Genomic DNA, 27443 nt, shown 5'->3' with positions numbered 1-27443 from the left:
TTACCAAAGAGAGACGTCCTGCTATGATCCTTGTTGTAGAAGATGTTCATTCTGACTACTCCCATATCCTGGATGAGATTTGGAGTCAAACATGCATGGATGAATTTGAAAAGTTACCATTTCTGTTCATTTTAGTTACTTGCTTTTAGCTTGCACTCATAATTTCCACACTTGAAAGAAGATGAAGTGTGATTTATACCAGTACTGGGTGCAGTGACCCTTCATTGTGGAGCATCAATTTAATTTGAAAAGTAATTCTGAAACACAAATATACTACTGAAACACAAGGAGAAGCAGAAATGTATTAGTTGCCGTTGTACTGAGAGCTTTACGTTAAATTAACTTGTGCGAAATGAGACTGTTTCACATGTCAGCACATGGTATTCGTGTGTAGAGAATATAACACGTCATGGAAGGTTAAGAGAAAACTAAATGAAAATGGTTTATTTTTTTACAAAGTGAATACAAGCAAAAACTGGATTCATAATTGTTAACACACCTTGTGTCATTGAAAACTCATATCTTCTTCTTAGCACATTTGCATTCAGCCATCACCAGCTGCTAATAGGCATCATGTCGAGGATGAAGTCTTATCCAGACACATAAGCACAGTGTGAAATACGAGTTTTGGAATTAATTTCTAACATAATGGATGAGTCAGTCTCATCTACTGTTTGAGAAGACAAATGTCTTTCAAACTTATGCTTGGAAACATCTGTACAAAAAGTTTTTATAATTCCCGTTAATATAATCTGACTTCAGTTTCTCCTTTAGTTAACACCTTTATTATACTTACATGTGTATGTCTGTACTGCAGTGATTTTTGTGTAACTACAGGTTGCTTCGAAATAACAACTGTTTGACCGATAAGGTCAACATCTTACCCATATCTCTTATTTGCTCTCATATTCAACAATGCCTGAGACAGTCATTTATATACAGTTTTACCTTTTTGTCGACATTGATCCAAAGCCTCAACACCGACAGTGTAGTGGAAGCAGCATGCTGCTTCACACTCATATTTCAGCCAATCTCAAAGCTCAATACACGTGAGAAATTGACTTAAAGTGTGAAATCTTTTTATCCTTCTTTATGAGAGAAGGAAAACTGAAAAAAACTAAACTGAAACATAGTTAGTGTAGGTAATCTGTTCAACTTGAGAGTTTAAATGAAAAAAAACAACAACAAAAAAAACAACGACCAATAAAAATGCACAAAGAGCAGCTGGCCAGCTCTTTTTTGGTTTGGTGAACTTTCAAAAAATACTTTGGACAGAATACTACAAGTGAGGCAACACTGTCAAAACATGTCTTTTTGACAGTCAATACTGGTTGAGCAGCATTCTTGATAAGTGGTGTCCACAAACATTTCCTCTGATAACAACTCTGACAGTGTGCATATTATAGTCAAGTGTGTGTATTCAAAAGTACATGTCCTGGAAGAGGTTTTGTCCCATTTCAATGTAGGCCTCTTTTTCCTGCGCAGACATCTGCTCCACTAGCTCTGGCCTCTGGCTCACCTCTTGATAAGAGAACTGCCGACCTCCCACCATCACCACCGGCTCATCCCCCACCTCCTCAAACTCATCGTCATCATCGTCCTCCTCGTCAACGGCCCGGCGCTGAGCAGCTGTTGTATGGGGAGGACCTGCTGGGAGGTCGTCGTCTGATTCACTGGTGTCGCTATCGGAGTCGCTGTTATTCGCTGTGGCGGACGTGAGTCCCTTAGCAGCAGAGCTCGCTCCGCCCCCGCCTGGTCCTGCCACGCCCCTCTTCTCGTGGATTAGTAAAGCACGCATCACCTCCTCATTTTCATCCGCCTGACCGATTCCATGAGCAGCTGCTCCATCAGGGGCTTCCGGTGCAATGTCTCCACCTGAGGAAACAACAATTATTAGAAATATATATTCGCTTCTGAATTATTTCATATAATTTCCTCTGGAACTTAAGTTTAAGCTGCTTTTAAACTTTTGAAGCATTCTGAAATATTTGCATTGATTTATGCCAGGAACAAGACATCACAGTCTCTCTATAGTAGGTCCCATCAACCATCATTCTTTAGCCAGTGTCTGTACTCAGCCAAAGATCTTTTAGAACATGACCATATAAACGCGAGGGGACTGATTCAGCAGTTCTTAACACTAATAGAGCGACATATCCCTCCAGCTGATTGTGTTATGTCAAATTCAAGAGTCACCTTCTCCCATTAATTTAATCAATATCAATAATTTAAGCTTATCAGCCTAATGGGGTCTTTGGATCAAGCAGCTCGAGAAAAAAATAGGTGTGAGTTGTTATTTCAGTGTGAGGGAAGGGTTTAATCAATATTTCAGTAAATATACTGAACTGCATCAGCAGATACACAACCTTGAAGGACTCGGATTTGGATCAGTGCTGAAAAACCTTAATCGGGACATCGCTAATTACTGCAGGTAAATAAAAGCTTTATTTAGAAAGCACGTCACTCTCAGATGTCATGTCTGTTTAAAGGTCTGAAGGGGGAACAAGGTCATAACAGACAGATGCACACCTCAGAGACTGGACATTTGGAAGGCATAATTTATGCCATTTCCACAATAATGAATTTTATTAATGAGCAATCCTTGCTCAGCCATGCACTAATCAAATGTCATTATTTCAATTAAGCAATTACAGCTCGACAGGATTTTGGCCCGGCCTGAGATCTGTGTGCCCTTGGGTAGAGAAACGATGTGAGCACAAGATACCTCAGTGAAAGACTCCGGCAGTAAAAGATAACCTGGGATGACCTGTAATAGACTGTTTCAACTACAAAGACCGCAGAGAGGGAATTTAAAGGTCAGAGAAGAGCAGCAAAAGGTGTGAGCCTGGACTGGGCTTTATGCACTCCATCCGCACCAGTTTGTGTCCATTGGCTTAAAAAACAAGTTACATTATTTGCAATTAAATTGAAAATGTGTTGCATCTAATTTTTCAATGAACGGACTCAACAGACTATTGTGAATAGGGATGTTCACCATTAAATGTTTAACTGAGAATCAGGATTTCACTGAATAATATTATTTGTTAATCTGTTGAAAATAAAATCCTTGTGCACCAGTGCCATCCGAGTAGGTATTCTACACCATGGAGCTCACAGTTAAGAGACTGACCCCACAGAATGTGGACATGTTGCCATTTCTGAATAAAAAAACAGAAGAAAGGCTGGAAAGTTATGGCGACGTCTGCCTGCCTTGGTCGCCAAAACCTCTGAAGTACAGATGTTTTTAATGTCCACCGAAGCGACTGGATTTCTCCTGACTGTGAGAGATGGGTCTATGTGTATGTTTGTGTTTGATATGATGAGTGAATCCTCATTTTCTTCTGTTTATGCTGCTGTTTGCACATGTAAAAATGAAACCCTAGATTTAAAAACATTGCATTGGTCTTTAGGGAATCAGATACTTGTTCATTATACACTATAATCTAATTGTTTAGGAGCATTCACAGAAGCATAATGAAAGAACATATCAAAGAAAACTTACGGTTATTGATTACGTCAGGCTCACTGTAAGCTCCCTGCACGGTGCTCTGGGTCAACCAGACAGGCCTTTCCTTGGGTGCCTTGCCTTCATTGGCCTGTTTCTGTTGATCTCCTTGCTCCTCCATGCTGATAACAACGTTCTGAGTGTACATGTCTCCGTAGGATGAGCCTTTGGTAGACCAGGCTTCACGGTGTGGGCCGCTCACAGAGTTTCCTGCAGCTGCTGCAGCACGTTCACGGCTGTAGGAGACATTTAGGAAATATTGTTTAAATAATGATCTTTAACAGTTCAATTAAACATAAAAAATTGTGATAGTATAATCTATCTAATCTATTTAAGCTACTGCTGTGGCTTAATAGAATGGAATTCCACTGTGGCACCGGCGAAAAATTGGAGCCAATAGCACTATGGCTAATGTTGTCGTTAACAGAGGCAAACTCCAATCTGTTGTAAGCAAAACTGGTTCAGGATTCAGCCCATGAGATGCTGACAAGTGCGATTCAATGTGTTGTTTTCTGTAAACTTGTCCATAACTGACCTCTGTTTGAGTGCAGGGATCTCTGCAGGCTCAGGTTCCAACAGATCATGGGACAAGTTGACATCTTCAGTCTCACGTAGCAGCGCATAGATGGGTTCAATCTGCTCATTGAAGCGTGCCACCAGTGTCCTGGCATCAGGACAGACAGACTCGTCCTCTTCTACTTCTGTCTGGCAGAAAGTGCAGCGAAATGTACCTGTGGGTAAAGAAAGAACTCAGTTTAGAATGAGTGGGAGAGGTTCAGGTAGCCCACTAGTCCGAAGCAGATATCAGCCCTGCACCTATAAAGGTAAATGAAATCACAGGCACAAGCATGGATAATGAACTAAATTGCTTTTTTAAAATCAAAAATCAGCATAATGCCAACTACACAACCTCCATCCATCCATTATCTATACCAATTATCATTATGAGGGTAAGGGGGAGCTGGGTGGAGCCAATCTCAGATGACACTGGGTGAGATATCCTGCACAGTTCTGTGTATCACAAAGCAAACCACCATCCAGGCTCATTCACACCTGCAGGCAATTTACAGACACCAAAAAGTGTAACATCTTTAAACTGTGGGAGGATCCTTAGTATCTGGAAGACACCCACTCATAAATGGGAAGAAAATGTTAAATCTAAACAGAAAGGTCCTGGTTGCCCCAAGACACAACCTCTCAATCCCCATCAATTTATCATCTGTGCAGAAGTGATAATGCAGCTGACTGACCACAATGAAGAGACACTTTAAGTACAGACATACATTTACAACTAAATCTGTTATTTCTGTGTCTCTAAAAACCAAAGGGAGCAGACAGAGTGACTGTTATGTATGATCTGCATGAAACAGTACCCTACCTCAGACCAGCCATCACACAGACCTTAGGTGAATACAATCTAAACAAGTCTTAAGGTGAGTGACTGAGGAGCCTCTGTGTTAATTAACGCTGCAAGTATGAGCCAGGTCCTTGAAGTGTTATTTAAAAAGGTATTTAAAGGGTCTGGATCTGATTTGGAGGTAATTACATTTTGAACCCAGGCAAGATGCTCACCCATAATTTACAGACATGTATATCAAGGCCTTGCATTGCCTTGAAGATTGAGAGCCAACTTTTCAAAAAGCTCTGACAGAAACGACGAGTTGGGATTGCGTTGTGTCAAAAACAACTGCTTGATTTTTCTATATCCAAGCTTCATGTGCCATTTATAACTAGAATAGCACTCAGTAGAGCATTTATCTCGTCCAAGGGGATCAATCCAGCTGCACCAAATTTCACATATTCATAGACATCAGTCCCCTAAATATGCCTGCTTTTTTCCATCAAGATCCATTAACTATTCCTTGGGAAAATTCAAATTGAAGAAAGTGATATAAAACATTCTGGATTCACCCCCTGATACAGATCTGCAACCCCAACAAATGGACGTGAAAACATAAACTCCTTGGCGGCGGTGATCCAGCTGAGAAGTTGTGAAGAAAGTAAAATCTCCAACTCCAACTTGAATTGGACTAGTTATAAAACACTGCTTTGGGCATTGTTGTGGTGTTAGGGCAACAGAGTGTTAGAAATGTCCAGCATCATCACGTCATGTCAAAGAAGAAAGAGTAAAAGAAAGTAATCTTTTTCACACAGCTTAAGGAAAAAAACAGTATTCTCTACTATGAGGTGGTTGGACCAACATGTCAGGTGGAATGAGTACAAAAGTGCACGTCTTCCAACATTCACTCAGTACATTGTGAACCTTTAGAGCTGCAGGGTTTTCAGTTCTCCTGTAGAGGGTCAGAATGAGCTGGAAGAGCAGTAATGTCATGTCCCATCCCTGTGAGGTCACACTGAGTGTTGCTGGCCCTGCAGAAGCAACTGGTCTATCAGTCTACCGCTGTGTGAGCTGCAGGTATTTTTTTTGTCAGCCTGTCAGGGTGCAGGGTTACTGCCTCCGCAGCAAGATCTGATACCGGTTGAGATATGTCGAAACAAGAGACAAGTGCAGAGGAATTGGCAAGAGGGTTAAATGTGTCAGCAGTGCCAGTAAGCTGGGAATGTGGTTTCTTTGGCTCAAATGTATTATTCAATGTAGAATTATTGTGCATTTTCTTTCCTTGACGGGGTTAACTGGTGCATCGAGGCAGTTTTTAAGAATCATGCCTGAGCTAGATATGTCCACATTCTTACATTTGTATTCTATAAAAGCAGTAAGCATGTAATCAGATTATCCAAAATTGCATTCTGTTCTACTACATTATATCTAGGTTTGTAGGCAAAGTGAAGCTTTTATACAGGGCTTCAAACTTGGTTTAAATTTTTTTTCTTTCTTTCACTTAGAATTCTTTAAAAAACAAAACCTCATTACATTGATGTAAAGAATACGTTATCCAGGCTTCACCAGACCGTCTGTAGAATATCAGGTTAGAAATTGATTTAATAAAAAACTTATTTTTCTACCAGCTAATCAGGTTGAACTAAAAAGTAAATTTAAAGAACTCAGATAAAGTAAGAGAAGTCAAAAGAAGATTCATATTCTTTTTAGATGGTAACACACCAAAACACAAACTTTCAAATCGCCATGAAATAGTCCATAATTTCCAAAAATCAATAGTGACAATGTGATACATTCACTGCTCAAAAAAATGAAGGGAGCAATTAAATCACACATCAGCTCTTGATGCATGAATTACTCAAGAGAATATCTTAACTGATGTTCATTGTATAATTTGTCCCCTTCATTTTTGCTAGCATAGTATATACACAGACATATACAACGCCCTCTAGTGGGACCTGTGCTCACAGCCCAGCACTGTGCAGCTCGATGGCATTCGCCAGAGAACACCAGAATTATCAGGTCAGCCACTGGCGCTATGTTCTCTTCACAGATGAGAGCAGGTTCACACTGAGCACATGTGACAGGCGTGAAAGTGTCTGGAGATGAAGTGGCGAACGTTATGCTGCGTGCAACATCATCCAGTATCTGTATACATAGGTTTCTGATCTATCATGCCAATAAGGCTTACTGAATCTGTATATCTTAGCAACAGCACTAGGTGATCAGGCGGTGTAAGTATGGTGCGTCACTCTGACGGACACAAGTATGAATACAGTTTATGAATGAACACAGTTTAAAGGAAGGATGAAACATACAAAATAATTATCATCATCATCATCACAAGCAAAATGTTCTTCTATATAGTTATGATTTTTTTAATGCATATTTGAATGCATTTTACTGAGCAGGATCTTCTGGGTGGATGAAATGCAGAAAATGTTATTCTCTTATGTGCCAGTCTTATAAACAGACCCGCTAACTTCAAATGAGATACTTATGTTATAAAGCTTTTTTTTATACAGCTGATTTTAATTTGTATAAACAGAACATTTGTTATTTTAATTAAAGAGGGAAGCTATTAGGAGATTTACATACTCCTCACACTTTGATAAATGCATTCAGCACAGCCTGAGTGTGGGCTTCAGATGGCAATCTATTTTTCTCAGGCCATGAAAACCAATCTTTTCTATGACAACATGAATACCACATGTGTCTGCCTGCTAAAGTTGTGAGTAATTCAACAGAAGCCTTGCAGGTTTCAGTGGGACAACTTTTCACTTGCACTGCTGACTCAAATGTGCTGGTCATGCCTTTGTTTTTTCAGTCAAATAACTTTGAGATGGAAGTCTGTTATTCAGCTTAATGTTCCCTTTAAATTCTACATAACCCCGCCCAATGCTTCTTTTACTCACCTGTCAAATGTGCGCTGACACAACATAATGGATACCTCCGACTGATAAGTGAGGCAAATTATTATTTTTATCCAAGGCCCAAAAGGAACCCTCCAGCTTGGTTAAAATACTTTTTGGCAAAGTGAAAGAGGGACTGAAGCCTCAGGGCTGTTTGTCCTTTTCTGAGGTAGCCTGATTTATCCAGTGGAAAGCAAAAAATTATCTCCATTACTGTGGCGTGAAGGAGCATTTTTAGGAAAATAACCTCTTATGATCTGCAGCATGCAATGACCAGCAATTCCATTGTTAAGAAACCAATGTGGTAAGGTTTCAACAAATATTATTTCAGACGACATTTTTAAAATATACACATTATTCAGGAGGTATAATGTGGTAATCCTACTTTGTGTAATTTGTATCATGTCTTGAACAGAGTGAGTTCCACTAACATCAAATTCAGTTACTATTCTAACACAAGATGTTGATTTGTTGACTCGTTCTCAAAATTAAATCAAACCAAGTTTTCCTTACGGACATTTTTTGAGTGAAAATAATGTTTTGCCCTGTTGGAATAAATTTTCACTCAAAATAAGCAGAATAAACAGAATTTAGGGAAATAAGGAGTTCAAGTGAAATAAACTGTCGCTACTTTCTACAGTCTACTTTTTATGTTGCTTTTTGTTTGGTATCTATAAACAGTATTTAAGTATTATTCATTAACTGCACAGCAATAGTCAGTGATGGACTGATTACTGTAGCTTCATCAAGTATTTACACAGGCCATGCCATGGAACTGATAACACAGATAGGGGAAAAACAACAAGTCATTACTGCTGGACATAAACAAAACAAGTACAAATAATTAAATTTGCTTGTAGACACACTTTTATATTTTTACTTTTGTTAAAGCTGAGGTAAAACAAAACGCGGGTAAAAGACAGTGACATTTTAATGAAGGGCTGGAGGCATTAAAGTGCTGCAGGGACTTTATGTTAGTACATCATTCCACTGAAGTTAAACTGAGCCATGACTGCCATCTAGAGGCGCACTGCCTCATACACCATAAAGAACACAGACTGCTGACTATTTATTTTCACATTATTGTCAAAGAATCTCTGCCATCGCAGAAATATTATTATGATTTTGTCTTGTGCCTAAAGACGAGAGCCCTATTTTAGAAGAGATACACTGGTTTCATACATCTATTGCAGAGAGTGGAAGCAAGGTGCTGTGGACTTTAAGCTGTGATAGAAAGTAATTCTGTATACAGTTAAATGTGTCTCCTTTAAAATAAATCTATTGTTTGACTTTTTGTCTTTACATACTACATTTCAATGTGACACCATTAGGAACATCATAATATCTTCCCGAACAACTGCCCAAGTAATTTTGCATTATGACACACTTTAAAGAACAACATCACTGATGTGCTACATTACTGTACCTGTCATAGGGTCAAACAGTTGGTTGGCTTCTAGGTCAGTGAAGGTGGAGAAACAGCAAGGGCACCGAAAGGAAGCCCTGTTGGTGGAGTCTCGCTCATCTGTCTCAATGCGCCGTCGCATGTGATCCAGTTTATATTTGACCACATTGACCAGTACCCTACAAAATCAGATAGACAAAAGTGTTGTTGACTGCAATCTATTGACATTAAAGGATTTAGTTACTTCAATGTGTTTGACAATAGAATGTGAAACATTACAATGATGGACTCCATAGCCATTTTCTGAAAATGTCCAGACCCATTTTCCTGATATTTTCCCAGAGATTGCCTTTCATTGCATAAGGAGATTGGGTAAGACGAGTGCACAACAACAGGAAATATCCAGAACATTCGGTCCAAAGGTATCCTCAGGACGGGCATGCGGGAGGCAGAACATGACATATTAATTCAGCTATCGAAAAGGTTTTTTTTTTTAACAGCACATTGACAACAGTCCGGCCTTAATCACCAAAAGTGCTCAAATCTTTCCAAGTTGGTGCGTGTGCCTTATGTTTATATGGCACCTCTTTCTCATCCCTTTTGAAACATCATCAACATGCCCACTTGCTTGCGGCAATTTCTCCATACATAATTCCTTCTGTATTCTCACAGGGGCTCACTTGAATGTGTAGTGGACATTTTGTTTAGGGTCTTTCTGTTCCAGAAAATTGGAAGCAACTGACACAGACAATTTAGACAGAGTTCATGTTTGAAACAAATGTCTGAATAAAGAGTGAATTGTATCTATTAGCTATTAATTTGGGAGACTTAAAAGTAATTGCTGTGTCTTAAATTGCTTGTGCATTTACTGAAAGTTGAGTAAAGCTATTATTAACCTCATGGGGAGATTCAATGGCACCAGGTGTACCACAGCCCTCTGAAAGGGTTGTGGTATTATGTCATCATAACACTGTTGATATAATGTGCAGATAGATAGTGCTAACGTTTGTTAGGAGGATACCGAGTGTCACCCACATCCTGAAGCATCGCCTTCAGCCACAATAAAACTCCACCTGTCAGCAGGAGGAGTTTAAGACAATGTTCATTATCTGCAATAAAAAAGCTGTAAAATAACCACCTGTAGTTGATGAAGTAGTAGTTGTGCCGCGTTGTCTTGCCATCAGATGCTGTCTCCACTCGCATGCGGCACTTGACAAACTTGTCTGCCTTCAAGGTGTTGAGTACTGAGCGCAGCTGTTTGCGGTCAAACTTGAGAAGCTCCAGCATGTCCTCCTCGCGTACGCATGGATTGCGGATTAGAACATCCAGGGCCAAGGCATGCTCCACTTCATAGAAACCCCTCACAACCTGCTTAGCCAACCGCTTGAGTGCAGCGGGAACCTCCGTCAATAGCTCTGGTTCAATCATCTTCTGCTGGGGGAAGAAAAAAAAAAAATCAAACCTCTGAAAAAAGATGGAACGCAACTGTCTTCTAGAAAGATATGAGCCAGCAGGCAAGAACATTAGGCATGAGTACTAAAGAGGGGGTGGTGTAGCAGGTGGAGACAGGATGTAACATATTATTCCACTGTGAAAATCAAGTGACTTTGTTTACAGCACATCAACTTTTAAATGTATGGCTCTGCCTTTTCATCCTGAGATACTTGTTTTCTTTTTGTTTTTGAAAATGTTAGTGTCTGTTGTGTGTTAGAAATCGTCATCAACCCCACCTCTCACTCATGGTGAATCCTGTGAGGATCTCCTGATGTGTTCTCAAATCAAAAGTCTGCAGAAAACTTTGGAGGCTCTCACTTGGATATTTAGCGTTAACACCACCTCCAGAGAAACTGCGGAGGATCTCCTGAGTTCAGTGCACGTATGAAAGCAGCTATATACTTTGGGAATGTGAATTAGTTGATTTAAATTTGGATATAATTAGCAGCAATACTTCAATAAGGGAAATCTAAAGGTAGAGATGAACATCTTCTCAGAAGAGATCGCCCCTTTCACTTTATCCTTTCATATATGATGATTTACTTAATTGAATTAGTGTTAATACTAATCATAATAGCAATTCTCTCACAGTTCCTCTCTAATCAAGTGAAGTTCTCCACAGTATATCATGTATCAAGACAGGTACAATTAAAGTGAAATCCATCGTTAAAAATCAAATGAGGAGACACAAACACCTTCATTACCACATGTTACAAGAGAATAGTTCAAAGTAAAACCAGGTTTAACGTTGTAAGACACAGACATCTATCAGTACATCATTTGTGTGACACAGTACTAATTTAAAAACATCTGTTAAAGTGTAAGATAACTTTTAACCTGCCCAGTTGCTTTGAGCTCAGATATAATGATGCTAATGCTACCAGACAACACTGACAGCTAAGCTGACTGTAAGCTGTGCTAACTTAACGGTATCCTACCATTAGCCCACTCACACAAAGACAAATAACAGTGACCTGCTACTATTGATGCTGGAACTATATCTGGCTTGCAACGTTGGGATTGGTCGATTTAACAATATGTTGTATTTTACATTATCTTTCACTTCCAGTTTGCTAATGCTACCTAACGATAACTTAAGTGGCAGCCAACATGAAGTTGTGTTAGCAGAAGACCGGAAAACAATTAGCTCGTAGCTTCTTACCTGACTCTCTTTGTGTTGCAACAAGGTGTTAGCACACAGCTACACCTTCTTCAAGATATTTCAGACAACACGGTGACTTCGTTTCAAACAAACTCCGCTTGAACACATTTAAACATGTCAGTCTGTTAGCTTCTAAGTTAGCTAACATGCTTCATGATGTCACAGGAAGAACCCGGAAGAAAAATCTAATAAAAAGGTTCAGATAAATTCCTATTGGCTGAGAGGGACAATCGGCAATCCATAGCCAATAGACGCAGTGATCCAACCAATCAGAATCGAGTTTGAAGGCGGGCTTTCCACTGTTTTCTTCCGGGACGCCGCTGTCGCTAAACATGGCTTCTCTGGACAGAGTCAAAGTGTTGGTTTTAGGAGATTCTGGTGAGTTATGTGACATTTTTACTCTTCAGAATTTCATACAAACGTGTTCGCTTATTTAAGTAAACTATTGACTTGGGTTTGGAAGAAGTTGGACATGTCTCTCACTCCTCTAAGCTTAAATGCATCAACCCAAACGCTTGTCAACAGTCTGTTTCAGTGGCTCCGTGAAGCTAATTGAAGCTACAGAGCTGTCTTATCTACAGGTGAACTCTCTGTGTATTCACTTGTAATAAGGCTGTTTACTATAAGACAGACACACACTATACGTTTAAAGTTTATCCGAACATATCTGCCGGTATAAGTTATACCAATAGAGTGTAGTGAATGTAAATATGTTCTACACAAACGATGATTATGTTATACTATTACATGTCTACTCACATATTCATTCAATAGAGGCTTGTTATCACTGTCTTCATTTCTTACCATCATGTTACTTTAAGACTCAGTATGATTGAATGTGTGAGACAGTCAGTACCTGAGTATATTATAATCCACCCAATAATCAGAATCAGAATCCTTTATTGTCAATGTTCAACATTGTCACCAACATTAAAACAGTGAAAATTGTTTGAGCATCTCTTCTTGTAGCAGCAGCATTTACCTGATTCTAGAAATCAGAACAAGAATCAAGAAGTAAAAATCTAAATGTATTTTTTTTTCCTTTATAAAAACCTGCTAAAGAGATAAACATAGTAAAGTGTAACAGTGTAGTGACAGTGCAATTTGTACAGTATGACAGTCAATCTGACAGTCCACCTGAGTATTAGCGCAAAAAAATACTGATTTTGTGCAAAAATTACAGTTTCAGAAAAAAAGATTCAGATTGAATGTTTTCCCATTGAGTAGACTGGGTGTGTGTATGTGTTGTTTAAGACAGCTAATAATATCGGTCATCTAACCATATCTCATGTTTTCTGTAGGTGGGGGCAAATCTTCCTTGGTCCATCTTCTGTGTCAGAACCAGGTGTTAGGAAATCCATCATGGACGGTTGGGTGCTCTGTGGATGTTCGGGTACGCAGGCTGAACACAAATCTAAACTGATGTCACCGGGCTTTTTATCTGGACCCATACTTGGTCTCAAGAGTAGCAGTATAGTATAAGTATAGACATGTATTACACTGACTTGATAGTATTTACATTTATGGTAAATAAAATGCTGCAGTTACAAGATTTGCCACGGACTAATGTCATTTAAAGTTTGAAATGTTCATTCAACGACAGGTTCAAGACTATAAAGAGGGAACCCCGGAGGAGAAAACCTACTATATTGAGCTGTGGGATGTCGGAGGATCTATTGGCAGTGCCAGCAGCATCAAAAGCACCAGAGCGGTCTTCTACAACTCAGTTAATGGTAAAGTTCATTTTCATTTTCTACAATTTTTGACACAAATCTGAAATATTAAGGTGTAATATTAATGTATGTTCTGTCCTTTTATGGATTATTCTAGGAATTATATTGGTACATGATTTGACAAATAAGAAATCCTCTCAGAACCTTTACCGCTGGTCACTGGAAGCTTTAAATAAGGATTCCTCTCCAACAGGAGTCATTGTCTCAAACGGGTAAGCAGACATGTGTTTTTGGTATTCTCAGTATGGAGAACCCAAACACTAATACATTTATCAAAAATCAAGATACCAATAAGTAATGACATTTTTGGGGGGGGGGTGTTTCTTACAGTAGTGACTATGATAGAGAGCAGTTTGCTGAGAACCCAGTGCCTTTGCTGCTGATTGGCACCAAGTTTGACCAGATCCCAGACAACAAACGCAATGAAGTTCTCACCCGAACAGCTTTTCTCTCTGAAGACTTCAATGCTGAGGAGATCAATCTGGTGGGTTGACCTCCATTCATACAAGCTCTGATCTTGAGGCCTTGTCTAATATTAAATCTGTAACTTTGCTGGCTTCAACTCAGTGTTAAAAGATAATTGCTCTTAGGCATTTGAACATAGGTCAGAAAAGTTCCACAAGAACATTGTTAAACTATAACTAATAATCACAAACAAATGCTTCTCTGTGTATTATTTGAAAAGCTGTGGGACTTTAGTGACACCTAGTTTCAGCAGACAGCAGTGCATCCCACATTTCCACTAGAAATGTTGAAAAGAATCTTCTGCAAACAATTACATGCCATCATTACAATTTGAAATAAGCCCTTTTTTCTTTTTGTAATATTTATTTGAGGTTTGTGGCTGATGGGTAATTTGTTTTCCCAGGACTGCACTAACCCCAGATACCTGGCTGCAGGCACATCGAATGCAGTGAAGCTGAGCAGGTTCTTTGACAAGGTGAGAGTTCTTTAATGTGACACACAGCTCTTTAGAAACTTTATTTACAATATACACAGTATGTAAAGTTAAATATTGTTTATACTGTACATGTGCTCTGTATAATAATTGTTATATTGAGGGTAGACCGATACTTTTAGTTGGCAAAATATTAGAACTATGACTTCTCCATCTTGGCCTAGTTTAAAGGTTAACCAAAGTTAAATAATAATAACATTTAAAAACATGTCATTTGTAACCTGTGTCTGACATTTAATTTATCTGAACAAGTTTGTATTAAAAAAAATGTGTAGAAATATAAGTTGTTTTTTTTTGTTAAGTTTAACTCAAAAACTTTTCACCTCTCTCATAACAGGTTATAGAAAAGAGATATTTCACAAGAGATCCAAGTCAGGTGAGTTTTCAGGCTTTATTGATTTTTAGAAACTTGACTTAATGAGGACTGTGGTGTAATTTTAAGGTGAGCTGTTTCTTCTAAACATTTCTTTTCCTCTCTGCAGTTGGCAGGTTTCACAGAGAGAAAACGCTTCAACTTCAAAAGTTTGCACTATGACTGACAAGACGTGAACACTACAGCGGTGGTCTGTACAGAGTGTGTGTGGGGGCTTCTCCACCACAACCACCACACTCACTGAAATACTTTCTCTATCTGCCCTCTTCTGCAAAATGGTGTACCATCCACATGAACCTTACACACATGTTCATCCAGAAATGACTCAGACCTATGCTACTGAAAAGACAGTTTTTAAATGAGTTACAGACTCAATATGTACATAGTTGACAAAACTTGCACAGAAATCTTTCAAAAAGAGATTTGCAGGAATGAAGAGACACGCTCGAGCAAAGAAAGGAAGGACACAGGAACATCCTATAGCTACTTTTATTATTTTAGGTTGAACAACCATATTCCAAAAATTCTTTGTAACTAAATCTTTCTAATAGAAGCAACTGTGATTTTTTTTTCATACCTTTGCAAAACATTCACATATAACACTTTCCTTTTTCGAGCTAAATTAATTTGAATTTTGCTTTATTAAGCTGTCTTAATAATCAAGTGAAGACAAATTCTTGGCCTCTGAATAGTGGCTCATTCAACATTCCCCTACCCCTGCATGGTTTTCTTGATCCAGGGGAGAAAGAAATTAATGCTTGTGAAGACATGAGGATACTTGGGATTGTCACACTGATCCAGGGCAGTAAAAGCTGTTATACCCTGAGGTTTGCTGTTGCAGATCAGCGGTCCACCAGAATCCCCCTGCACGAAAAAAGCAAGAGAAAGACTTGATTGTGGAAAGATGACAATTGCTCTTCATAAATAAAAGAAACTAATTTATTTAATTTTGTAACGTTGCATTATTACTGTTCTGTTCAATTACCTGGCAAAGTCCTCCCTTCTTTTTGTTAAACTTGGTGCATATCATGTGTTCAGTAATGAAGTGTTCCTTCCAGATATTTTTGCATTCGCTGCTGAATTGGATCTTCTCCGTGGTTTCCCTTAGGACATGTGAGACAGGCCCCTTGGCTGCTGTTTTGCCCCAGCCAGCAACGGCACATGCAACATTGGCGGGGGTCTTCCCCTTTTTCTTAGATAATCCAATGGGCTTCACATATTTGTTCAGTTTTGCTTTGGTTTTTAACTGTAAGAAAACAGAGCAATCACTGCAATTATATTTACATTATTTATTGTGCCTTAAAGATGATTAAAGCTTCTGTTAGACTTGACATTGTGTGTGTGTGTGTGTGTGGGTTATATCCTCTTAATGCAACACTGAGTTTTTAAGTAAAGTGCGTCACCCCTACATCCCTCCCCCGCTTCACTGCAAATGTGTGAAATCCTTTTGAGCGTGACAGGGTGGCAAAGTGAAACTTACCCCATGATGATAAAAGCCACAAAACGCTTAACAGAGATTCTGATTCTGTTCAAACACTTAAGATTAACCTTGATAAGGACTTTTACACTGTTTTACTTTACCTTAAGCAGCATAATGTCATAATCGTTTGCTTCATTGAACTTCGGATGTATGAAGAATCTTTCCACTTGGAGATGTTGCTGACTTTTTTCTTTCTTGCTTATGTCATGTGCACCGAGAACCACCATCATCTGCTGAGGACTGTCAAACCAGAGGACAAAATATTATATTCAGTTATTATGAAGTTAACACTATTACACAGTTAAATAATAATACACGGTATTCTTATTCAAAAAGCCAAACAATTCAAATACAAATAATAAGAAACCGTTAAAAGGGACTAAAACATTGAAGGTGAGGTTTATGATGAATACAAATTGAATTTCAAAAGGTGGAAATACATTTATTATTTAAAACCTTAAGTTATAAAACACATACACATGTAAGTAATATCATGTTGTATCACTGATACAACATTTATGTTTGTCAATTGAAAGTAATCACCAACAACTCCTCTGTAAATGACAAACTTAACTATGCACAGCTCTGACTTATACCTGAAACTAAAAGTTATCTATGATTAAGCACTGGTCCAAAATAAACTCACTTTTTGCAGTGAGCTGCTGTCAGAACAAAGTCCTCCCGAACAAGGAACCCACCACATGAGTGGTTTCCATTAAACTGGAGCGATGCCATGTAGGGTCTAGAATGAGGCTTTGAGACTTTACCACCGATGATGCCGCTCTCAGTTGCCCCTGATGTGAAGAAAGGGGGCAAATTAATACACAGATTACAAAATACAAAACCCTCAGCCATCAAATTATTATCATTACTATCATAGGATGAATAATAATAGTACATAATCTGGAGACATTAAAAGGTTTGGTAAAATCAGCTATGATCCCTAAAAACATTATCATATTATACTTTCTATACTCGACTATATCTTTATTATATTATTACTAGAAATGAATTGAATCATCTTACCATTTAGAGAGAACAACTGAAAGAAAAGTATGATGCAGAATGTTTGAATCATTGTGAAGAAGTAAAAGTTGAACGGTCTGACTGGGGCTGCACACCCCACCTGCACATCTTTTAAATTCGAACCTCCGCCTCCCACAAAGGAAACTGTGAGCAAGTGTTAAAACCATCGCACAGAGGTGTTGTTTACTGCAGCACGAGTGAGACCCCTTTACCGTAAACAGATAAACTGTCAAGTTATGGTTTGAGTTGGGACACAGCATAGATGTTAAATCATCCACAATCTAAAAGTGAAGAACTTGTGTCTTTTATACACTGATTGCCTAAGTGTGCCTTTACACATGGAAATAAAAGGTCATATTTGTGGACAGAAGTTTAGGTCCTCGTTGTCCCATCTAGTTGAATAAAAAGTCCATAGTTAGATAGTTACAGTGTTTTTTCATGCTTGATGATTCTTTATCTATTTTAATCTAAGGGGTGAGGAAGTGAGTGGAAACTTGGTCACATTAACTACAATGAGTGTCTCCACCTCACACACTAAAATAATGTTCTTACTTCTATGCCAAAATTAATTTGACAATTTGTCAAAAGACAGATTTACATGTTTAAATGTATTTTACTGTGCAGATTGGACACACATCTCCAGCAGACCTGCAACATGTCCTTTGTGGACCCTGGTGCAGCATCTGGGGAAGGATTAGTGATCCATTTAAGCCATTAACATAAGCTCTTAATAGTTAATGTGTTTTTACTTTCAACAGATGAAGAAACATTCTAGTGAGGAGTTGTATGCCTCAAAACACAACACCACACATTACTAGTCTTCATGTCCGTGTAACCCGTCACACTTAAGTGTCTTTTTATAAACTAGAGTGTTGAAGAAAAATCAACCAGTTGTAGAGTTGGCTGTAGTGTGATTTTATCAGTATTTCAGAATAGGGTGAGTCTGTTGTGCTGAACGTATCTGAGACGGTAAACCATCCCAGAGTGAAGGACAGAGGGACAGAGAGGGCGGAGAGGGCGGTGATCAGGCTGCATGCAAATGTGGCCATGATCAATGGATACAGACATTGTGCCGTGATTACAGCAGGGTCAATAGGGAAGAAAGAAAGGATTTACAATCTCAGAGCCTCAGGGGTCAAATAAACAGGGGGCAGGAAGGGGCTTCCAGGTTTGATCAACTTAAGATAAGGGTAAGGGGCATTGTAAGGTGAGTTTAAGAATAAAAGGGGGAGAGATGAGGGAGTATATTCAGACAGGGAGTTGTCAACAACGAAACAGGATGGGGGTTCAACATCAAATACGATGCAACGATGAATATATATTAAGATTTATGGTTTATAAAAACTTCAGGACAGGGCTCCGAAGATTTGGACACGACAAAATCATTTTTTTCTCCTTGAGAGTTGTTTAAATTGAAAAATAAAACGAGAAGAAATAGTTGTATATATAGTTTAAGTATTATTTCTACTGTCCACTAGACAGAAGCATAGTAGTATCCAAATCAATACCTGTCAGTTTAAATGATGCCTTTAAATTGCAATAATAGAGATCCCTGTTACCAGGTACAGAAGCATAATGTCAGCACATTCAACTTTTATTGTGAAGTGGAAGATGTTTGCGACCTCTCATTGCTCAGCACTGAGTCTTATGAAGAATAACTCAATACAGTTCTCATGACTTATAATTGTCTCAATTAAAATACTTGTAATCTAAGGAAAGGTTAATGTTTGCTACAGAATAACTGCCGTGTGTTCACCCTGATGAAAAGTTATTTGGTCCTCACACAGACAGACAGAACAGTGCACAGTACACAATAGCTTAATGGTGGAGCTGGTATTAACAGTACAGGGGATGCTAGAAGGCTTGGTGCTAAAAAAGAACCAGTAAACAATCGTGAACACAATTGGTTTCAGGTAGTATTTCAAATACCGTGCCTTCCTGCAGATAAATGTCAAGTCAAACAGGTGAGAAATGTAGCTGTCTGTACAAAACAAAAAGGAGTCTAGCAACCAGAGAACACACAGTGTCAGGAGGTGTCTACAGCTTAGTTGAGTCGGCTTCAGTCAATCAATCAGCTTCATGTTTGAAGACCGTGTAGTTCCAGCACTTTAGTTGAGATTTTACAATTCATCACAGATTATTAAAACCAAATAAACTACTCTGATTTTGTCTTTGCAGTTGCCCTTCTGCAACACCTGTGGGTGCAGAACAAACAGCATTTCAGCGTCACCCACAGAACAGTCAGGAGGATGACGAGAATAAAACCAATGATGTCCAGGCTGTGGTACTGAATCCAGTTCAGGTCGTGTGCAGCTACTCTCAGGTGTGCTGCTCCTTTGTGTCTAATGACGAACTCGGTCCAGAAAACAGCCAGGTCCAGAGGCGGAATGGGTCGGTCCAGGTGTATCTGAGACAGCTCCACTATCTTCTCTTTGTAACTGAGGGAGGAGAGGAAGTAAAAAGTCAAGAGTATGATCTCCAGTTTGTAATTATCATTTATCATTTTTTAAAATGTACTAAGTAGTAATGTAAAAGAATTATGTCTGGATGAAAATATAATAACAGCATACACCATAAAGACTATTAAAAACAACAATAAACTGTTCAAACAGGATATTACAGAGGTCTCAAGGGTCACACATTTTTTTTATATTCACACAAAAGTTTCCATTGCACACCAGAGGCTTTGTTTGAGCAGCAGAGTGTTTTTCATTTGCACCACAAGGTTTAGTTTCTGGTGCACCACACATCCGTGGAGTGGCCCATTTCTTTGTCAGAATCAGAAATCTGTATCGTCACTGTAACAATGTGACAGTGTACAATGAAATTTAGGTGCCGTCTTTGTCCTTGATTAAAAATCAGTCATTACTTTTATAAAACAGGTGAATCCCTTGCGCCGGAACAGAAGACTTCAAAATGCATTTTTGCATCGTTATTTGAAAGTAAAAGGTTGAAATATAACACAACCAACTCATGTCTTGTCTTTGTCATTTTTATATGGAGGCCTCCAGTGTGCACCAGATATTCTCCTGTTTGTGTGTGTGTGTGTGTGTGTGTGTGTCAAAGTTTCTGGTGCTCATGCAAACTTTTACTAAAATATTTATTTTGTCTATGTAACATAGATACAGTTAAATGTAATTATTTGCAGAATTAAATAAATCAAAGTGTATTATAACTTACCACTACCACTCACCACTTATTAACACTTATTACTTTTGACAAGGAGAGCAATAGAAAGTGTCAAAATACCATAGAATGTAGAGTTTATCAGCTACATTAACAAAGTACAATAATGAAAAGAGTTTAGAAAGTTATATTCCTTGAAATAATTACTACTTACAACTTATGCTAAAAGCTGAAATTTAATATATCATTTTTTAAACATAGAAACAGTTGTATTTTTAAGTGTGTGTGGGTTGCCAACCACAGAGGTCTTCTGACTTATACATGCTGATCAGACCTCTGCAGCTTGAAGCTGAGTGGAGCTGTGCTGAGGGCAAAAATCTCCATGAACTGCACACAGCGACATTGAAAGACAGGTATTCTTTCACAAACAACCAATTCTATCAAATTTTTGTTTAAATTTCTATTTGTAAATTCATATTTTCACCAGCTGTTCTCCTTAAATAACATCTAGTTGTCTTACCTTTTATTATGGAGGAGTTTATTTAATGTAGCCAATAGTTTGTCACTCGTCAGGTCAAATATATTAAGTGTCTCTGCGGCACCGCGCGACTTCAAGCGAATCCCGTTGTCCCCCTGTTCTGCAAACAGCGGAAACATCAACATGGGCACAGCGTTGCAGATCCCCTCGTAGACACTGTGGCTTCCTCCATGAGTGATCAAGAGTTTAACCCGAGGATGAGCTGAGGAGCAGATGAAAAGTTACATTTAATTTAAAGGTAAAGGCCATATATCATAATGTACAACAATAACTTTCTAAAATTACACTTAAGTTAAAATGAAATCCATTTTGTGTTAAAAGTTTTTCAAAAAGAAACAAATGTACACATTTACAATTTTACAAATAATTTTAGAGATAACATGCAGTTTGGCACACATCTTTATACAAAAATGTATTAATTAAGTAAACACACCAAGAAGATCTTTCTGAGGTAGCCACTTCATTAGTCTGACGTTTTTGGGTACACCCTTAGGTGGGTCTCCAGCGTATCTCCACACAACCTGCAACATAAATAATAACTCTTAATATGCAGGAACATCTTTAAATTGGAGTGGCATGTTGGCATTAAGGCAAGACAGGGGACAAAGTCCTACAGGTCAACCAGATTAGAGCATAGCATGAAAGTCTCTGGGTCGGTAATGAGTAAATGTTTGTACTAGGTGCTTAGAAAGCTAACATACAGAGAGCGGCCTCATAAAGGGAGTTGTTGAATGTAAGGAGAGTGAGCTTTATTGTTACCCTTTGAGGAATTTGCCGAAAAGCATCTAAGAAGTGTTGAGCCTTCTCCTCGGGCATGTTGGGCACCATTGAGCCCAGAGAGAAGACAATAAATCCATCTTCTCCCGAGCCGTTGATAAACTCCTCCAAGTCCTGCAGGGAGGTTGAAGAAGACACAAAAAGTCACTCAAAAATGTACGAAAAGTTAGATGTGTGTTGAGATTTATGTTCTTAATAACAGGTAATCTAGTGCCAGAGACCCAAGCACAAGCTTTAACGTTGTTACATTCTTTCTATATCATCTCCCTTCATTCATTATTGCTAAATATACTGTATATTACTTCTGTTTTATGTTTTTATGCAACAAGGATATTGTGTCTTAATCCGTCTCATTTTGTTTTTAAATGTGACTACACCCTGATTAGTAGTAGTACAGCATTTCACTCCCATGTGAGCTGACACAAACACCATGCAAGTGAGAAATATAACTTAATCTGATCAATGTGGTTTCAGCATAGATCCACTCAATGGAGTAATCTTAGAATCTCATTTGTGCCTATACCAACAAATCTTTCTCTTGTAATGAGTACTTGATATATGTCAAAACAAAAGGGACCCTCCCCTTTCTTCTTTTCTTAGGTAAGACTGGCCCTCGTCCAGCAGCAGTGAGTCCTGGATCAGATATCACTTTGAAAGCTGCTCAATTGTGTGACGGTTATTCTCTGTGGGGTCATCACTAGGAGTAATTTGAGCAATTACAAATCTTTTAATTGGTGGAGCTTTTCTGGATTTCCTTGCAGATGTTTGCTTTAGTCAGACTTACTACAAAGCCCGAATTTACCAAAAGTGAATCCAGATGTGCTGCATGCTTGTTTACTCTGGCAGACATTCCTTACATACTCACCGCCGGCAAGGTTGCATCCTTCTTCTTCTCTGCACAGTTGATGCCTCCAATTAAGACCATGTTTGGCAAAAGGGGTCTGGGCCAATCAAAAGCAAATTCATATCTGAGAAGCCAGACAGCCCCATGACTGAGAAGAGTTTTGTAGTCCATGTTGTTTCCCAAGTTCCTGCTGATCATCTCATCATAGTGGCCAAAGAGTAAGCTGCATGAGTAGGACTCCACAACAGACATGATCATGTTTTTGACTCTGTTCGGGAAGGTCATGATGTTTGTATTACCAGAGTGGGACACAGGAACGTATGAAGGAGGAGCGGGGCACTTGTTCGCCCTCATGTCCAGCTCACACGGAAGACCACGCAGGAAATTGACAACTGGAATAGAAAAGATATGTGCCACAATGGCTCCGCAGGGAATGAAGGGGTCTGTAAGCACGATATCAAAGCCCATGCCCTTCACTCGACTCATTAGAGGCTGGTTGTGTAGCAAACTCTCACAACCTCTCAGCTGAAGCGAGGTAAAGTTGACGAAACGCTTTATATTAATAAAATAATCGGTGAATCCTGGTGGCTTGAGGAACAGTCCGTCTGTCAGCTCCTTCAAGGTTGCATCCATTTCATCTTTGGTGAATGACACTTGGTATATCTCAGTCTTGTAGTCCTCTGATTCTTTCATCAACAGGCTGCTTTCGGGCACCAGCACCAGGATGTCATGGCCCCTGCGTATGAGCTCCTTCACCAGTATCTTCATGCTGAGCCAGTGGCTCCCATCTGCAGGCATAACCAGCACCTTCCCCCCCTGAACAGGCCCCAGACTGAGTAAGCACAGCCAGGCCACCAATCCTAGTGTAGGAAACCACACCCTGCCACCCATTGCCTCTTCTCTGTCCTGCAAGCTGCCTTGTTGTGAGAGCAACGAGTGCCTGCTCTCAACAGTGGCTTTATATGTGTGTGTGTGTGTGTGTCTGTGTGAGTGAGTGAGTGAGTGTGTGTTTAAATTCTGCAGGAAGTTCAGGCTGCAGTTGTGGGCGGGCTGTTATGTAAGGCAGAGAGAAAGGATATTCCCATCGGATTTTGTATGCAGAAGTTTACCATTCAGTTTGTCTCTGGTTAACCATTCTCTAATGAGACCTGGTTTGTCTTTCCCCCGTCATGTTTTGGGGTATTCATTCACAAGTGACATAACACTGATTTCTTATTGTACACATACAGTACAATTATCCAACTAATGGAAAAGGTTTTAGTCTTTTGTGACTGTAAAAAATACTTGTTTAATACATTTATTTATCATACTAAATTTAGCATGGAAGTACATTTCATTGCATTGATTTCTGATTGTATTCTCATTTATTTTCTGGACTCTATAACCTGGTAAGTCCTGCAGCTCATGGTGACCATGCACATTTGCAGCTACTGATTCGTGATTTGTTTAACTTGGCCGTTCCCTCTCCCCCACCCCCCTGAAAAGCAGACACATGCGTGCCTGTTCATGTGTTGCGTGCGCTCTTTTGAACTCTATCTGCTGTTGTCACACAACCACCATAAAAAGACACGTTGCGTGCGAAGCAAGTTGTAATTTAAAACCAACACCCTCCTCTTTGGAGGTGGGGGGGATGAAACAATCGAGCCAAATAATGTAATGTGTGGAATTTCACCCTCGGTCACAACTTGCTTGTAACTATCTTATCCTGGAATGTGCTGCCCCTGCTTTATTTCCTTTTTTTTCACAATAAAGTAACTTTGGAATCCGGTCAGGGCAACGCACATAGTTTAACACATTTAGTTGAATGAACTGTCAAAGAAAATATGAGGAAGGAAGTTGTGGGGGGGTTGGGTATGAATGGGACTTTTTCCTCAGCAGAATGTAGTTCCACTGGAAGCTGCAGGCGTTGTTTTCTGTAGTCTTATTTTTAACTCCACTAAGGAGGTTATGTTTTTATCAGTGTTAGTTTTTTAGCAGTATTACACAAAAGCTACCCTATGGATTACCAGGAGACTTGGTGGAAGGATGTGGTATGAGTCAGAGAAGAAATTAACCCATTGAATTGTGTTGCAGATCCAAATCAGGATATTTTTTCAATTTCTTTAAAAATCGCGACATTGGGTGTTTTTTAAGACTTTTGTAGATTTCTCAGAGAATACTTCATGGATATCGAAGAACAAAATCTGGTATGTTTAGGAGAATGATATCATGAGTGAGTGCAATCTGGTGGGGGTCTAAATAAAAAGCTGGATCTAGGGAGGGAATTTAAATGTGGTTTCATCAGGGGACTGTTGCTTTTTAGCCATGATAGTACTGGACTCTGTGGATGGCACTTTCAGCCACTTGAGCCTTCCTGAACATTTTCACAATTGGATGGGTTGCCATTATATTGTACAGACTCCCCAGAGGATGAATCCTACTAACTTTCAGGATACAATGACTTTTTTTTATAGGCCCTATCAGAAAGGTTGATAGTTGTGGCGTTGGATGAAATGTCTAAACATCTGTCAAATGGATTGCCATGAAATTTGATTCATATATCCAGTTTTCCTGTTCCTCTGCTTTTGCTCAGTCCTGTCTCCAACAGCAACACGACGGAGTAATGAGAGAGCTGTTTCGACACATCTGACATGCAAGTCGGAGGAAGGGGGCTGTGCTTGGGTTCATAAATCACCTTCCTGTCAGTACAGCGTGAAAATATGCTTACTCCATGTTTCAGCAACGTCCAGACACAGGAGCTTTGGCACACGAATATGTCATCATTGAGAAAACTGCTATCAGACAATGTTCCAGCCACCTGTGTGTTCAAGCTGTTTTCTGTCAGATGTGACCAACTCTCCGGATTGACCTTCGCTCCACTTCATTCTGCTGATTCTTCACCTGACTATACAGGAAGACAGCTGTTTCCTGCCTTGGTATCTGTGTGTGTAGGTCAGCGTTACTCTTTTAAGCCTATGACCTTGTCTAAAGTGGCCACAAAGCGAAAACAGCTCTACAGCAGCAGCTACCTCCTCTGTCACTGCCACTGGATACAATAATGTTTGTAGACAGCAGCTTTGATCATACTTGTGATACTACATACTTCTCAAGACTGAAAGAATATGTTTTGCAAAAGCTGCAGGGTTCTTCTCACCATCACCACAAGACAAAGCTCATGCAATTAACTGTCCCAGCTTTAAACAACGTATTGTATTAACATGTGCAGTTCTCACACAGGTTGTAATAAGAGTCTCTCTCAATATCAATGAGAGGCCCACATGCTCATTAAAGCACGTGTGCCATGCCGTGCCGACTTGCTGGCAATCTGATGAAATGTGTCATTTCGTAATACAGGAAGATACTAAACTGAGATATGTGTTTATTTTTAGGTAAGCTGACGCCTGTCAGTCGTATCTACCTGCACTAAACTAAATCAAAGCCATAATGAATTTTGTTCAGCTCACACTGCTTTTGTGGATTTTGCTTTTACTTGCAGTATTTGTGTGTTTTGTCTTTGTATTATGTCCAATAAATGAGACACATTTTTTCATATATTTCAGTAAAACCTTAAAACAAGAGAAACATATCACATATGAAGATGTTCCAAAAGAAAAGAAATCTGCTTTTTGATGACAAACTAATGTATCCGTGAGGTTGCTGCAAAACTACTGTATGTAGTGATTTCAACCAGATGGTGGTGCCAAACTCATAAAATGTTTACTGGACGATATATTGTTCCAATTATTGTGATGAATATTATTATTGTAATCATTTTGAAACAATTTTAAACCACTGATATAATGACAATGGTATTGACAATGGAATTGCATAATCATGCAAGTTCACCATTTCAAAGAGCAATGAACTGAATATTCAGTCTGACATTTGAATTAGAATTAAAATTATTAAAATATCCTTGATGAATAAAACAAATAAAATAAACACAAGCACAACAATAAATGAAATGGACTGTCTGGCTCTGTTAACAAAAGTTGCTCTCAAATAGATATTAAACATCTGGCACAGGATATATGTTACCAGCGTGGTAAACAGGATGGGGTGGTTATAATTTACATGAGCGAGGAGGTGGGACGTTCCCCACCCCTGACCAAACACCAGTCTCTGTGCAGGACTGTTTTAATTTAACGTCCAAACATCAAACTTTCATTCTCTGTACAAAGAGAATTTAGTTTCATTACTACTGGAAAAACAACTGTGCATTTCAAACCCTCTCATCATTTATCTCACATTTCAAAGTGTCAAACCTAGAGTCAATGTTTGAGTCCTGCTTACTGAAAGGGTATTTGTGATCAGTGGTTAGAATTCACATCAGGGGCTGTTACTCAACATGGTGCCAGTCATATACGTCCTTGCTGTTTGCAACTAATGGACCATGACTTTGACATATAATGAACACCTCATGCCCACTGTGAAGTTGGGTCATGTTGTGTCATTCAGAAACGATCCGATTCTTTTCAACGGCTCTTTGGTGTGAACGAAGGAAATCCAACCTGAGAACCATTCTTATAATTAGTGCGCCCAAACTTCATCCATTCCCTTCCCTAAACTGATAAGATCCACGTCAGTGACGCTGCTCCCCTTCAGGTGAACAGAAGGGCATCAGGGAGGGGGGACGTCTCACCCTTCATGCATTATATTTATATCAGAGTAATCTCGTCAGTAACAATGTCCACTGTTTCTCTCAGGATTGTTTGTGTGGATGTGAAGCAGTTTAACATAATCAGCAAGTTGTTGTGATGACCTTTAAACCCCAGAAAGCCTTTGATTTGGG

The 27443-nt window shown here is 39.1% G+C and overlaps 4 protein-coding genes and 1 long non-coding RNA gene across 6 annotated transcripts; 2 read left to right on the top strand and 3 right to left on the bottom strand.

The window, feature by feature from the left end:
- Positions 1–417: 417 nt before the first annotated feature.
- gtf2e1 (general transcription factor IIE, polypeptide 1, alpha) lies at positions 418–12012 on the bottom strand. Of its 2 annotated transcripts, none has more exons than XM_020089960.2 (6): positions 11818–12012; positions 10300–10595; positions 9183–9340; positions 4041–4236; positions 3503–3741; positions 418–1875 (listed from the first exon to the last, which is right to left on the bottom strand). In XM_020089960.2, exons 2-6 carry the CDS (start codon positions 10587–10589, stop codon positions 1421–1423), a joined length of 1338 nt encoding a protein of 445 aa, XP_019945519.2. In that variant the 5' UTR covers positions 10590–10595; positions 11818–12012; the 3' UTR covers positions 418–1420. The 2 variants fall into 2 exon arrangements, with proteins under 2 accessions (XP_019945519.2, XP_019945520.2); XM_020089961.2 differs by having other exon boundaries at positions 10300–10592; positions 11818–12004.
- Positions 12013–12048: 36 nt separating this feature from the next.
- Positions 12049–15828, top strand: rabl3 (RAB, member of RAS oncogene family-like 3). The gene is made up of 8 exons (XM_020089964.2): positions 12049–12195; positions 13119–13210; positions 13421–13550; positions 13648–13762; positions 13881–14034; positions 14419–14490; positions 14846–14884; positions 14991–15828. Exons 1-8 carry the CDS (start codon positions 12150–12152, stop codon positions 15045–15047), a joined length of 705 nt encoding a protein of 234 aa, XP_019945523.1. The 5' UTR covers positions 12049–12149; the 3' UTR covers positions 15048–15828.
- Positions 15357–17554, bottom strand: LOC109631307 (granzyme B-like). The gene is made up of 5 exons (XM_069532608.1): positions 17388–17554; positions 17008–17155; positions 16463–16601; positions 15867–16127; positions 15357–15745 (listed from the first exon to the last, which is right to left on the bottom strand). The coding sequence occupies exons 1-5, from the start codon at positions 17437–17439 to the stop codon at positions 15593–15595; spliced, it is 753 nt and encodes a 250-aa protein (XP_069388709.1). The 5' UTR covers positions 17440–17554; the 3' UTR covers positions 15357–15592.
- Positions 17555–18963: 1409 nt separating this feature from the next.
- On the bottom strand, positions 18964–23670 carry LOC109631305 (UDP-glucuronosyltransferase-like). The gene is made up of 5 exons (XM_020089959.2): positions 22694–23670; positions 21811–21942; positions 21485–21572; positions 21034–21253; positions 18964–19825 (listed from the first exon to the last, which is right to left on the bottom strand). The coding sequence occupies exons 1-5, from the start codon at positions 23561–23563 to the stop codon at positions 19543–19545; spliced, it is 1593 nt and encodes a 530-aa protein (XP_019945518.2). The 5' UTR covers positions 23564–23670; the 3' UTR covers positions 18964–19542.
- An 875-nt stretch (positions 23671–24545) lies between these two features.
- Positions 24546–26381, top strand: LOC138411780 (uncharacterized). The gene is made up of 2 exons (XR_011244282.1): positions 24546–24858; positions 25245–26381. It is a non-coding gene; the product is annotated as an uncharacterized lncRNA (long non-coding RNA).
- The last annotated feature ends 1062 nt before the right edge of the window (positions 26382–27443 follow it).

The sequence above is a fragment of the Paralichthys olivaceus genome, chromosome 10 (genome assembly GCF_024713975.1).
Source record: "Paralichthys olivaceus isolate ysfri-2021 chromosome 10, ASM2471397v2, whole genome shotgun sequence".
NCBI classification, from domain to species: domain Eukaryota; kingdom Metazoa; phylum Chordata; class Actinopteri; order Pleuronectiformes; family Paralichthyidae; genus Paralichthys; species Paralichthys olivaceus.
Note: the sequence above shows the minus strand (reverse complement) of the source record. Positions and strands in the feature narration are given on the sequence as shown.

What these genes read in the sequence shown, in the direction of transcription:
- LOC109631307 (XM_069532608.1), bottom strand. Translation starts at nt 17,439, where the DNA reads ATGATTCAAACATTCTGCATCATACTTTTCTTTCAGTTGTTCTCTCTA. An exon ending in TCAGTTGTTCTCTCTAAATG is followed by an intron (nt 17,156 to 17,387) that starts GTAAGATGATTC and finishes TCTTCACATCAG; the next exon opens with GGGCAACTGAGAGCGGCATC. An exon ending in ACAGCAGCTCACTGCAAAAA is followed by an intron (nt 16,602 to 17,007) that starts GTGAGTTTATTT and finishes CTGGTTTGACAG; the next exon opens with TCCTCAGCAGATGATGGTGG.
- gtf2e1 (XM_020089960.2), bottom strand. Translation starts at nt 10,589, where the DNA reads ATGATTGAACCAGAGCTATTGACGGAGGTTCCCGCTGCACTCAAGCGG. An exon ending in TACTACTTCATCAACTACAG is followed by an intron (nt 9,341 to 10,299) that starts GTGGTTATTTTA and finishes CTGATTTTGTAG; the next exon opens with GGTACTGGTCAATGTGGTCA. An exon ending in GCCTGACGTAATCAATAACC is followed by an intron (nt 1,876 to 3,502) that starts GTAAGTTTTCTT and finishes TTGTTTCCTCAG; the next exon opens with GTGGAGACATTGCACCGGAA.
- LOC109631305 (XM_020089959.2), bottom strand. Translation starts at nt 23,563, where the DNA reads ATGGGTGGCAGGGTGTGGTTTCCTACACTAGGATTGGTGGCCTGGCTG. An exon ending in AGGATGCAACCTTGCCGGCG is followed by an intron (nt 21,943 to 22,693) that starts GTGAGTATGTAA and finishes ACCTCCCTGCAG; the next exon opens with GACTTGGAGGAGTTTATCAA. An exon ending in TTCGGCAAATTCCTCAAAGG is followed by an intron (nt 21,573 to 21,810) that starts GTAACAATAAAG and finishes TTTATGTTGCAG; the next exon opens with GTTGTGTGGAGATACGCTGG.
- rabl3 (XM_020089964.2), top strand. Translation starts at nt 12,150, where the DNA reads ATGGCTTCTCTGGACAGAGTCAAAGTGTTGGTTTTAGGAGATTCTG. An exon ending in GGAGTCATTGTCTCAAACGG is followed by an intron (nt 13,763 to 13,880) that starts GTAAGCAGACAT and finishes TGTTTCTTACAG; the next exon opens with TAGTGACTATGATAGAGAGC. An exon ending in TCACAAGAGATCCAAGTCAG is followed by an intron (nt 14,885 to 14,990) that starts GTGAGTTTTCAG and finishes TCCTCTCTGCAG; the next exon opens with TTGGCAGGTTTCACAGAGAG.